Source organism: Schistocerca gregaria, chromosome 2 (assembly GCF_023897955.1).
Source record: "Schistocerca gregaria isolate iqSchGreg1 chromosome 2, iqSchGreg1.2, whole genome shotgun sequence".
NCBI classification, from domain to species: domain Eukaryota; kingdom Metazoa; phylum Arthropoda; class Insecta; order Orthoptera; family Acrididae; genus Schistocerca; species Schistocerca gregaria.
The window spans coordinates 703,545,224-703,558,118 of NC_064921.1; the positions used below are offsets into that span (position 1 = coordinate 703,545,224).

The 12,895-nt window shown below is 40.0% G+C and overlaps 1 protein-coding gene across 4 annotated transcripts in view; it reads left to right on the forward strand.

Annotated features, from left to right (window-relative positions):
- The window catches only part of LOC126334816 (lysophosphatidylserine lipase ABHD12), a 96,194-nt gene extending 84,108 nt beyond the window's left edge, over positions 1–12,086 (forward strand). For all 4 annotated transcript variants that reach the window (XM_049997457.1, XM_049997458.1, XM_049997459.1 and 1 more), the window contains exon 10: positions 10,208–12,086. In XM_049997457.1, the coding sequence (XP_049853414.1) occupies positions 10,208–10,238 (31 nt within the window). In that variant the 3' untranslated portion in view covers positions 10,239–12,086. The remainder of the gene's footprint in view (positions 1–10,207) is intronic.
- The last annotated feature ends 809 nt before the right edge of the window (positions 12,087–12,895 follow it).

Genomic DNA, 12,895 nt, shown 5'->3' on the forward strand with positions numbered 1-12,895 from the left:
TCCCTGGCAAATGAGACAGGCACTGAAATTGAGCATAGCAAAGCAATAGATGAAATCCTTAACCCTATTTTCAAATGTTCCTCTCAAAGGAAAGAGCGAGGTGGCGCAGTGGTTAGCACACTGGACTCGCATTTGGGAGGACAATGGTTCAATCCCGCGTCTGGCCATCCTGATTTAGGTTTTCCGTGATTTCCCTAAATCGTTCTAGGCAAATGCCGGGATGGTTCCTCTGAAAGGGCACGGCCGACTTCCTTCCCCGCCTTTCCCTAATCCAATGAGACCGATGACCTCGCTGTTTGGTCTCTTCCGCCAACCAACCAACCAATCCACTGCACTCCCTGTAAAAGAATCAAGGTGTAAGATTTCTTGGTCTTTGCTACATGGTAGGCAACTTTAAGATGGAAGAAGAGCATTTGAAGGAATTGTAACTCGCTTAGTGGAAAGTTTTCTATTCTTTCATTTCTTTTAGTTTGTGGGAAAAATATTCTTATGTTTTGTTTACCAAACTGTGTGGTTTTACTCCAAATGTTGTTTCACTTTATTAGGAAGCATGCTTTCAGTAGGTAGGACTTTGAAACAAATGACACACTATTGTGATATATTATTTCCAACAGTAGCACTTGTAAAAATGAAATTAAAGTAACTGCTTTCATGCTTCCTGCGTGTTTGACTATTCATGTCTTTATTATTTTATGTTATACTTAAGTATCATGTTTTGTACTAACATTTAAAAATTTGTCCATGCTGACAGAAGACAAATGATCATTAAAAATGATAAACATTCAACAAAACTAGCCTTAAAATCAATTGTTACGTAATAAAAACAAATGAATCATGTAATATTATTAAACGGCCATCTACCAAACTGCCATAGTAACTACACTGTTTGTCAGCCCCCTACATATCATTATTAATTTACACACTGTTCATTCATAATATCAGATTATCATTTTTATTAAACTCCTGCTGTAAGGTCGTGACATCCCTGGGAGCCATGACACACAGTTTGAAAACCTCCGCATTAGAGCCTGGAATACAATACTTATTCAAATCATCCCCATAGACTCTTGGTTACATTATTTTACTGGTGTGCTGGCAGTTGTGGTTTTGAATCCTGTCAACTGCGATTTTTCTTTCTTCCTCCTCCTTTTTTTCCTGCCTTTGTTGAAATGGCTGCAATCATCATTTTTATTCAAATAATTAGTTCAAACATTTGTTTACCTAACCTTTTACCATACCATTTTAAACATTTTTTTTACGCTCATTTTTTTACTTCAATTTATTCTTTTTTTCATTTGGAATCTTTCTCTATATGACTTTAATAATATAAATAAAATAGAAAGAAACTTCCACATGGAAAAAATATATTAAAAACAAAGAATCCAAGACTTAACCAAGCGGGAAAGCGCCAGTAGAGTCGGCACAATAAAATAACACACAAACACACACACAAAATTACGAGTTTTCGCAACCAGCGGTTGCTTTGTCAGGAAAGAGGGAAGGAAAAGGAAAGGTGAAAGGATGTGGGTTTTAAGGGAGAGGGTAAGGAGTCATTCCAATCCCGGGAGCGGAAAGACTTACCTTAGGGGGAAAAAGGATAGGTATATGCGCGCACGCGCGCGCACATACACACACACACACACATACACACACACACACACACACACACACACACACACACACACACACACACACACACGTACGTACGTATGTATGGATGGATCCATTACAGTATGCCATGGCACCTCACAATGCGCAACAAAGAAATCCTCCTCGCACTTTTTAATGCCATTTGGGTGTCGGGTCACTTACCTGACGCGTGGCGTGAGGCAGTTTTAATCCCTTTTTTAAAACCTGGGAAAGACCGCACGAGCCCAAGTAGCTACCGTAGTGTTGCCCTCACTAGTTGCATAGGGAAGACCTTGGAGCGGATGGTCAACCGCCACCTTGTCTGGATGTTAGAATCCCTGCAACTCCTTAGTCGCTTTCAGTGTGGGTTCAGGAGGTTTCGTTCCACCTTCGATAACCTTGCCCTCCTGGAGGCGGCTATACAACAAGCTTTCCTACGCGCCATCACCTTCTAGGTGTATTTTTCGACGTCGAGAAGGCCTATGATACTACTTGGAGGCGTCTCATCCTGGAGCAGCTCCATGAATGGGGTTTTCGTGGTTGTCTTCCTCTTTATATTCAGTCTTTCCTCTCATTGTCGATACCGAATTAGTGACGTCCTGTCTGATCGCTTTGAGCAGGAGAACGGTGTCCATCAGGGTAGCGTTTTAAGTGTGACTCTTTGCCATCGCTATTAATAGCATTACGTCCATAGTGAAAAGTCCTGTGCAGTGTTCTTTGTTTGTGGATGATTTCTCTTTGTTTTGCTCTTCTTCAAGCCTTGCAACGACAACTCGTCAGTTGCAACTTACGATTAGGCGTTTGGATGACTGGGCGCAGAAGAGTGGTTTTAAGTTTTCCACCGAGAAGTCTGTATGTGTGTTTTTTTAACCGTTATCGTTAGATTTTAACCTTTTCTGAGTTGTGGATGAGGGACACTATTCTTACTTTTAAAGACACGGTGAGGTTTCTGTGGCTCATTTTTGACTCGAAGCTCACGAGGTTACCTCATCTTAAAGACCTGAAATGGCGGTCACTTAAGGCTTTAAGTATTTTAAAATGTCTTAGCCACAGTACATGGGGAGCTGACAGGACTTGTCCGCTCCAGTTTTACAGGGCGTTTGTGCGATCTCGGCTCGATTATGGGTGCACTGTGTATGGGTATGTGAGGCCTTCTTACTTAAAGATGTTGGACGTTGTGCACTATGAAGGGCTTCGGTTGGCCACTGGAGCATTCCGAACTAGCCCCAAACCGAGCCTCTGTACAGAGGCTGGTGAACCACCACTTCATATGCGGCGACGGGTACTTACAGTGCTCCAGGCATATAAAACTTTGTCCACACCATACACCCCTGCATACCATACCGTTGCTCAGCCTCCTCTGGCACAGTTATTTCATAACCGGCAACATGCGACGCAGCGCTATGGGATTCGCGCACAGGATTGCCTCGCTGCGATGTCTATGGCTGGTCTTCGTGTTTTGCGTCGCAGTTGGAGCAGATCTCCACCTTGGCTCCTCTGGGGACCCAAACTTATATTAGATTTGACTAATTTTAAGAAAGATTGCACACCAGATTTTACATTCCAATCTCTGTTTTTTAACATTTTAGATGTGCATCACAGTTTCACTGTCGTTTACACTGATGGCTCCAAATGGGAGAATTTCCTTGGCTGTTCTGTAGTGTTCCCTGATCAAGTTACCCAGATTCGCCTCCCTGCTGAATATACCGTTTTCGCAGTGGAGCTCCACGCGATCCTGAAGGCACTGGAGCAGATGAATCGTGTTCGGGGTGGTCGATTTCTTCTCTGCTCCGATTCTCTTAGTGCCTTACAATCATTGCAGAATCTGTACCCAACTGAGGAGATGGTCCAGCTGATACATGACCAGCTGTACTTGCTCCAACGGCGGGGTACAGAAGTATCCTTCTGCTGGGTGCCTGGTCATGTCAGCATATGGGGCAATGAACAGGCCAATCGGGCTGCCAAGGAGGCCTGCAGAGAGCAGGATGTGGTCCAGTGTCCTATTCCCTTGCAGTCAGTCATCTCTGCACTCCACAGGAAGTGCATGGAGTTGTGGGAGGACGAATGGCTGGCGGTGACGGCCAATAAACTGCGGTTGATAAGGTCAACCACTTAGCCGTGGCGTTCCTCCTGCCGGTTGCTCAGGATCTGGCACTGTCCTCTCACACATAGCTTTTTATTACGGCGGGAGGATCCTCCGTTTTGTGATGCTTGTGGTGTGCACATCTCTGTCCGGCACATTTTAACAGACTGCATTTTATACCGTGATGCACGGGCAGAAGCACAAGTTGATGGGGATCTGCCTTCTGTTTTAGCTAATGATGAGATGTGTTTGTCTAGGGTTTTTAAGTTTTGTGATGTGTCTGGACTCTGGCCTAAACTTTTAGGCTGGAGGTTTTAGTGTATTGCAGAGTGGCTGACTCCTCCCCTTTTTTCCTTGCGGTCAGCCAGCCACTTCCATCTGCTACATTGTTTTAGCTCCCTCTATCATTTTCTTCCTGTGTTGTCCATGTTTTACTGCTGACGCTCTGCTTCATCCAACGCTTTGGTGTGGGTGACCACATGTTTTTCAACGATTGTTACCCATGTATTCTGTTTCGTTTTATATTACTGTTCTGGGATTTTTCTTGACACCCGTCTCACTATGTTACTGAACGGGTGCTGAAGGCCTTGCTGTCGTGTGCCCAAAACCCCTCTACTACTACTACAACTACTACTATTACTACGCTATCCACGTCAGAATTTCAGTGCACCCTGTGCTTGACCTAGTGGCCTGACCTAAATTTGCTGTGGGTGATAGGCATGGCAATTGGTAGGCCACTACACTGTTTATTCCTCACAGTGGGGGGGGGGGGGGGGACCAGATGCCACCATCCACAGTGCTGCGATTGGCTGTGTGTGAATGATAGGAGGGCAGGACACATTTGGACGTCAGAGTACACGCCAAGGGGCACCAGCACTGGCAGCAATTATGGTGAACTGGAGGGCAGAGGCTCTGGTGACAGAGATCTGTCTTCCATCCCAACTGACTGTGGCACCTGCTCAGCGCAATGAGAGGCACTAGCACTGGCCACAGGAAGCAAATCTGCCACTGGTGCTGATGAAGTCCAATCCACTTGGGTAGTCGGCCATGACCTAGCCTGCTCGGCCCCTAGAGTGGCCAGTGCTGACAAAGAGTGAGATGTCAGGCCCACAGCCACAGGAAGGGGTCCTCTATCCATCCTGAGAAGTGATTGGTTCTGGTGGTATGCAGCGAGTTGATCTTCAGTGTGGACCATGAAGGCATGGTAACTGCACTGTCTGTGGACAACGGCCAGAATCCATTGAGGACACCATCCAAACATCCTGGGCCAGACAGGTGTACAGGGTGTGAACATTAACAAAACCAGAGCAGATGGAGACACCTGCGCAGTAGCAAGATGTTGAGCAGTGTCCACACCTGATGGCCATGCAGGAGCTCAGTGGGACTCTTGGCCCCAGTTAGAGTTGTTCTGTAAGAGCTTCAAAGAAATGTGAGAGCTTCCTCAGCTATGAAATCTTCTACATACTTGCACATTTGTGTCTTAATTGTTCGAAGAAGTTGTTCTCCCTTGCTGTTCGACTAGCTGGAAGGTAAATGCTGTGACATGGCAAATTCCATTTTGTGTAGAGAAGTTCTGGAGAGACTGTGCCATGAACCGAGGACTATTGTCCAAAACCAGGATGCTGGGCAAGCCTTTTATGGAGAATATCTTGCTTATTGCAAGCCATGGCAATGTGTTCCACCTCAAGATCGATGGCTGGCCAAAAATCTTGATGGTGCACCAACAGTTTTGTGTGTGAGAGCCCCCAGAGTTCCTAAGATTATAAGCAGAGTACGTCATGCCACAGAGCCACTGGAACCATAACACAGGTAGTAAACTCTTTCATTGACAAGAGAACAGTGCCACCCAAAATGAGAGGTAACGGCACAATGCATAAAAATTCTAGAGGGGGTTTGATTCTCAGTGTGCTGGGCCATCAGGCCACCTGTGTTGTATCATATGTACAAGCTGCTAGAACACCGAATCTGCCAGCACAGCGGAGGCAATATGGGAACTAGTGATGGGGAAGCCATCCACCATGTGCTCGCCTCTGTATCCAGTTGAAAACAAAGCAGTTCCTCCTGGTTGAACAAGAGGTTATGGCCAATGGGGAGCTGTGATAAAGAGCATCTGCATGTGCCTGTTGAAACATAGGACGAAAATGTTTCTCGTAATTGTATTGGACAAGAACATAGCCCAACACTGAATAAAATGAGTGACTTTGTCCAATAAGAACGCTGAAGGGCTAAACAGGGAAACCCAGGGCTTATGGTTCGTAATTAATTAAAATTTTGCACCATACAGGGGCACATGAAAATTTTTAAGTCATAGACAACAGCTTCTTTTTCCATCTGAGAATACAGTTGCTGGGCCAAGAGAATTGTTTCTGATGCAAAGATAGTAGGCTGTTCTCTGACATCTGAATGGTAGTGGTCCAGAACTTCTCCAACCTTGTACTTGGGCATGTCAGTACCAGGACCAGGTGCTTGCCAGATTGAAACGTTTACAAGATGCGGCACAGAGCAAAGACTATCCTTAAAGCTGCACAAAAGCATGCTCAGAGGCTGCAGGCTGAAAACGGGAGTGCTTTTCTGAAGCTACAAATACAAGTAGTAGATAGTAGTAGCCATCCTGGGAATGAGCTTGTGATAATGCTCCACTTTGTAAAGGAATGCACGAAGTTATTGTGGATTAGATGGAGAGAGAAATGCTGTAATGTCAGTGACAGGTTTTTCCATGAGGTCTATTCCATGCTAGGAATTTTCATGACCCAAATAAACAAAGGAAGTCTAAAAATTACATTTGAGGCCTACAGAGTATAGAACAGTAAACAAAGAATGGATGTTACATAGGTGCTCCTCCATGGTAGCACCAGTCATAACGATGTTCTTAAGATAGATAGTACAGTGAGGCACAACTGTCAGACCGGTTAAAAAAAAAAAGTTGAAATATGGCAGGTGCATTAGTAACCCTAAACATTAGTCATTGATACTGATAGAGGCCAAACAGTGTGTTACCCACAAGGCAACTCTTTCAAAGCCTCATCCAGTGTAACCTTAAGGTAGGCTTTGACCAAGTCAGTTTTCGAAAAGAGTTAATCCCCAATCAACTCCAATGTCTATAACTGCTTTAACTCCTCATTACTTTACCAGTGAGTTATTTAACATTAAGCATTTAAATGATAAAAGTTTGGAAAAGCTTAGAAATTTTGTTTAAAGTTTGTTGGAAGTCACTAAGTGCTCTCATGATCAAATACTGGATGAGTGTGGTCTGGGTAATTTGTGTCCTGTTTTAAGCAAAAGTTCGTTTTTCACACATATCAATGTTTATTATGTTATATCTTCTGAACTGTGTGTCCTGTAGTTATATAATTTTGGAGGTAGTCAGTGGTATATGTGGATGATGTCTGCAAAAATGTGTTGTTAATAGAATTGGTAGTAAAGAAGTAATTTGAAATGTCATGCCTCATGCAGGCAGTTTTACTGCATGACTAGCAAAAATGTAGTAAACCATAAACTTCATTTTGTCAGGGGGAGGACGAAGAGTGCGTATTCACAAGAAACATCCTGATTGAGGTATGAAATTGTGCGTAAAGTTTGTTGCAAGTCCCTATGTGCTCAAATTTGCAAATACTGGATGATTATAGTCTAGGTATTTGTGCATGATGAGTTATGCTTTGTCAAAACATACACACAAATTCTAACTGCAATGCTTGATTTATGTTGTTAAATATTTAACATAAATTAAAACTCTTCATGTGTGACAGAATTTTAAATTTTTAAACCCAGTCAATAATTATGCAAAATACGGAAAATCAAATTTTTGTTGCCCCTGTAAGCTGTTAGTTAAGCAACCTTCGACTTGGTTTATGAAGTACGGCTAGGATAGCTGTTCAGTAATACAGATGGTATTTTAGTGTCTTTCAAAGCCCAGTTACTTTTTTGTTTGAGGTGTTGCTTACACTCAAACCTCCAGGTGTGACTGTCAGATTGGTACCAAACATTGTATGTCAATAGAGAATGTACTAAACCACCGATTTAGTTCGTGCTGTGTGCTGTCATCCAGTAGAACATGCATAAATGGTAATTAAAAGTGTCACCAGAACTATGGAGCACAGGAAAAGTGTATATGTGAGTGTTTGTATTATAGATCTCATGTGAGTGAGAAGGTAGTGTGTTCAAAACCCACTAACGACAGTTGTTTAAACTGTTTACGCATGAAACTATTATATTGCATGGGAGAACATTTTCCTGACATGTGAAAGGACTTTTCAGAGTTTGTAACAATGTTGTTTTGGCAGTCTGCTTTCGTTTCATTAGTTGAACATTATTATTGATCTTATCATTTTGTTTATTATTAATTATTAATATTACTATTGCTTCTGCACATGTGGTGCAATTGTTTCTTTACTTTTGTGTTCTTATTGTATATTCTGTGAAACTACAAATGTACTCAATAGGTTTACTATTTTCAAAGAAACAATGCAAAAGCAGATTGCCAAGGCAATATTGCTGTAATCTCCAAACAGCCCTTTTACACATCGTAAACACATTGTTCCATGTAACAATTTCACAAATAATGCACTAAAAAAAAATTGTCATCGTTGGAGTTCGAATGTGGGACTCTTGGTATGAGGGTCTAACACTTTACCAACTTCCCCACAGAAGCAGAAGTTGTTAGTTACCCACAGTAATGCTTTTGATATGCTCTGGTATTACTTTTAATTAAAATTTACAACCTTTGCCCTTCCTGCTGGACGACAGAACATAGGACCAAGTGAATAGGATTTTGGTTGATACTCTACCGGCATACAACGGATTGGCACCGATTTGAGTGTCTGATATCTGGAGGTTTGGCTGTTAGTACATTATTAAGTTTTCCATGATTTTTCTGTTTCATTTCTTTCTTGGGGTCTTGGATTAAAAATTAGGGTTATATGAAGTTGACATAGAATTAACGTAAAAATTAGATTTGTAATTAGCACCAACAGCCGAGAAGCTAACACAATGGTCCTACTGATGTGAGCAGAAAACAGAACTAAATTATTTAAATGGTTTATGATTATTTCATGTTATTAATGTCTTCTAGAGGCTTACTAATACTATTACATCTTATCAGAATATTCTCTTGTGACAGGAGGGAAATATTCCCTATTGTATATTTACTATCACAGCACTGTGCAATTCAACAGGGCAGAGACCTTTTTTTTTTCATTGTGTGCTCAGTTGGCAGTGTCCAATTTGCTATTAGTGATAAAGTGACAATTTTCTACTTCTTTCTGGACTGGATTATCATTGCCATAAAAAAAAGTAATTGTGTGACAAACTATGATAATCCAGTGATTAGAGAATGCTGAACCAGTTCATTTGCTATCAACAGCTTCTTTTATGGTGTCACATTATTGTCAGTTCTCCTTTTCCTGGAAGATAGCCCCCCCCCCCCCCCCCTATGTACATACAACTTTTGGAAGAATATTGCCCACACAGTCCCATAGATAAATATGAGACCTATCAAATGGATGAGTATAAAGCATACCGTGAGGGAGTGCATGCAGGTGTAATAGGTTTTGATTCCCAGGACAGAGGGGATACAGTATTGCAGTTGGAGTTTGGAAGTGGTCTGAAAGACTTACAATCCAAGGCAGGAAGAATGTAACATTCCTATGTGATCACTAAAATATCTGGGAGAAGTAGCAACCAAACAGTTATTTAGTTTATTGTGTAGAATCTATGACACTGACGACATATCACGAGATATTCAGAAGAATTTCATATGCACCATCTTAAACAAAGTAAGTATTGTATGAAAGTGAATTGTGGACAGTGGGAAAATTGGGAAAAGAAGCGAATCAAAGTATTTGAGATGTGTTAAAGCAGAATGTTGAAAATTGTGTGGCATGGTAAGAAGGTGAGATAAGAAATAAGGAGGTTCTATACAGAACCAGTGAGGAGGGAATATGTGGAATGTCTAATTAGAAGAAGGGACAGAATAATAGTACAGATTTTGAGACATCAGAGAAAAACTTCTGTAGTATCACAGAGCAAAAGTTGTATGAGAAGACAAATGATTGAAGATATTTGGTGCAAGTGCTATTGTGAGATGAAGAGACTGTCAGAGAGGACATCACGATGAGCCGCATCAAACTAGACCGAAGACACACCCTACATCCAGGGAGCAGGAGTGGGGAGGAGGAGTAGATGACTAAAGATTGACATTGTATAACGTAGGGTTCCTCTTGTTTAGTTTTCATTTAAAAGGATTTAATGTAACTTCTTCTTTATTACCTTACTGCTCATAGCCCAGTAGTTTTTGTGAGTTGTTTTCCAATCTACCTATTCTTCCTCTGTTCTGTCATTTCTTAATGGGGATATTAATTTTTGTTATTATTAAGAGCACATTTTTGTCCCCTAGTGTTCATCAAATCCCAGTTTATCTACAAATACATCCTGTGTCCTTTGATTATTATGTCTTTTATTTTGTTTATATTGTGCTTATTAATAATATTTTGTTTTCAGAAAATTTCTTGGCAGTATCTTGAAAAGTTAAAGTAATTTTTCAAACACAGAGGTGCCTTGTAAGTACTGCATTCTTATATTCTTCGGAGTTTACATGTGAGGGGCAGTATTTTAGTGTCATTTGTTGTTACTACCTACCTTTTTGTGCTGTCAGTTTTTTTGTAAATAAAATCAACAAGTTTCTATAAAATTCTTTCACTTGAGTATATTTTATCAGAACTTTACAAAAGGTTGAGATATTTTAAATTCAGTGGTTAGTAGTGGAATTTATTTGCTACTACTAATATTTCAGGCCTATTAATTGAATAAGTATAAAGTTATCAGAAACATTAAAGAATGTAGACTGTGTAAGGCTCTGCCTACATGATCTATTTAGTTTGTGGTGAGTGTATTAGTGCTCTTGTAAGACTGTATTAAGGAGAGAAAATGAAATAGATGTTGCTCATTTGCTGATTTTGGACCAGTGGTTAGTTGCGATAATTAACTACCATTTAAACATTGGTGTGTGTGTCAAATGAATGTGGTGTTAAATTATGTGGGTGATTATTCAGATATTTATCTAGTGATTAGATAATTTATTGGCCTTAGTTGTAAAGGAGGACAGCTTAAAATATTTATGTATATCTGGCAAGTAATTGAGTAGGTATCATGATGAAAGTATGCAGACTGTGGTGAATGGGAAAATGTCAACCCAAAGCATTATGTGTTTTGTATAATTAATGAAACTATTTTTTGAAAGGAACAAATGGCCTATTATAGGCATAGCGGACCAAGTTCACTGTAAGCATGTGTTAGGAATAATAAATTTACTGAAGTATGGCCATATTTTGTCCCCAGTGAATGAAGTATTGCACAAGTACTATTTGGTTAATGTAGTAGTTTGTGTGCTTATTTTTCTACACGTTACATTGCCAGATTCCAATATACATGTTGTGTGCTTTGATGGATTCTGTGCCGTTTGTAACAGAACCATGTATTGATTTTTCATGTCTTCATTTGACTGTGAAGTTTCATGACATAAAGTTTTGAAGAATTTAACTTCCAGTTTTATGTCTGGATATAAATGTGAACAAATCATTATTGTGTAAATTAAATGACATCTGTTAAAAGTTTGGTTGTCTGACAGAATGTGTTGCATATGCAGTTTAGTTGGCTGTTTTCAACAATTACAGACAAAAAAGTTCATTTAATCTGTGGGAATTTCGCATTATATGCACATTGCTGTGGCAGCTCCTGCTTATTTACTTTCAGTGTTCATAGACATTAATTTTTTTAATGTGATTTTGTTCTTGCCATTGCATTACAGAATCCCATGGTAGATGTGCATAAAAAAGTGGTTCTACATGTTTCTTTCAGGTACATTTGTAAACATTCCATTTCAGTATCATTGCCTACACGTCTGCTCAAAGTCTTTAGTGTATTTATTGCTATTCATTGCCTTTGCACTGTTTTGCCATTACTTGTTTAGAGAAATTCTGTGTCATTTGTACATGAGGCAGGGATTCGTATCTGCTGATTAATTGTGAAAGTTCTCATTTTTAAGGTTGAGAAACCTGTTGGGGTCTCTTTATTTTGGAGTGTTTCTTTGACCTTCAAAATTTTTATTGAAGCATTATTATTGTTATTAGTCAACTACTTAAATGTATGTACTTTTGCTGTATGGTATTTAATTTTCTTGATGTACAGATATTTTGTTGAATGATGTATGTCGTCTTTTGTTATTGCTGTCATAGCAGTTGAAGAAGTAGTATACAAGAATTTCTGCCAATGTTGCAACATTTTTCAACTTTACGCTTAGCTAAGAGAGAGGTATATATGTAGATATTGTTTTTGCATTTCTGTGATATGAGAAATAAATACAAAACAGTGGGTGAATAGACCTGTACCTTTTGTTTTCATTGCCCCTTCTCTGCAGTTGAGTGGTCGTTGACCACAGTCTTCATAATTGGTAAGTATAAATTGTTACCAAAATTGATTTTAAAAGGACAATTATCATAAAGTCATGTATTTTAACACAATAATTTCCTTGTTGAAATACAATATCTTCTTCTTGTAGTAATTTATGGAATCTACGGGAACCCAATACAGGATTGCCAGATGGAGATTTTTACTCCACTTTTCTTTCATTTGAATCCAGTGCATTAGCCACTGCATCACCATTCTTGGTTGAGTCTTTGGAAGATCATCTCTAAATTCAGGAATTGCAGGAAGTTAATGTGTGTAGTTTGAAATATTTAGGAACTGTAGAAATGGATATTTACAGTTATCAGTTCCATAAGTGATCTGCTGGATTAACATCAAGTAAACCTAGCAGCAAAGCCGTTATTGAGATAATACAGGTTTGTTTTTCAGGTGGAATATCTTTTTATTTTACTGTTTGAAGAGATGTAAATGGCCCCCAAGCGGTCTTGTAAGGTGACCACACACTAATGATATATCTTGATTCATCAGTGGAGTTTGTTAATGGTGTTAGAAATCATGAGCCCATAAAATGTGTTGTTAACAAGGTGGATTCATTTCTTCACATAATTGCACTGTACATAAATCTGGCAGACTGTGCATGAATTGTTAGGTTGGGCCACTACTGAGCACATTTGTTACTGGTCTTTATTTCACAGTGGATATTACAGAGCCTAGAGCAGTCTTTCTAAAGTTGAGTCTTCACAGCTTCAGGGATAGTAGCCCATA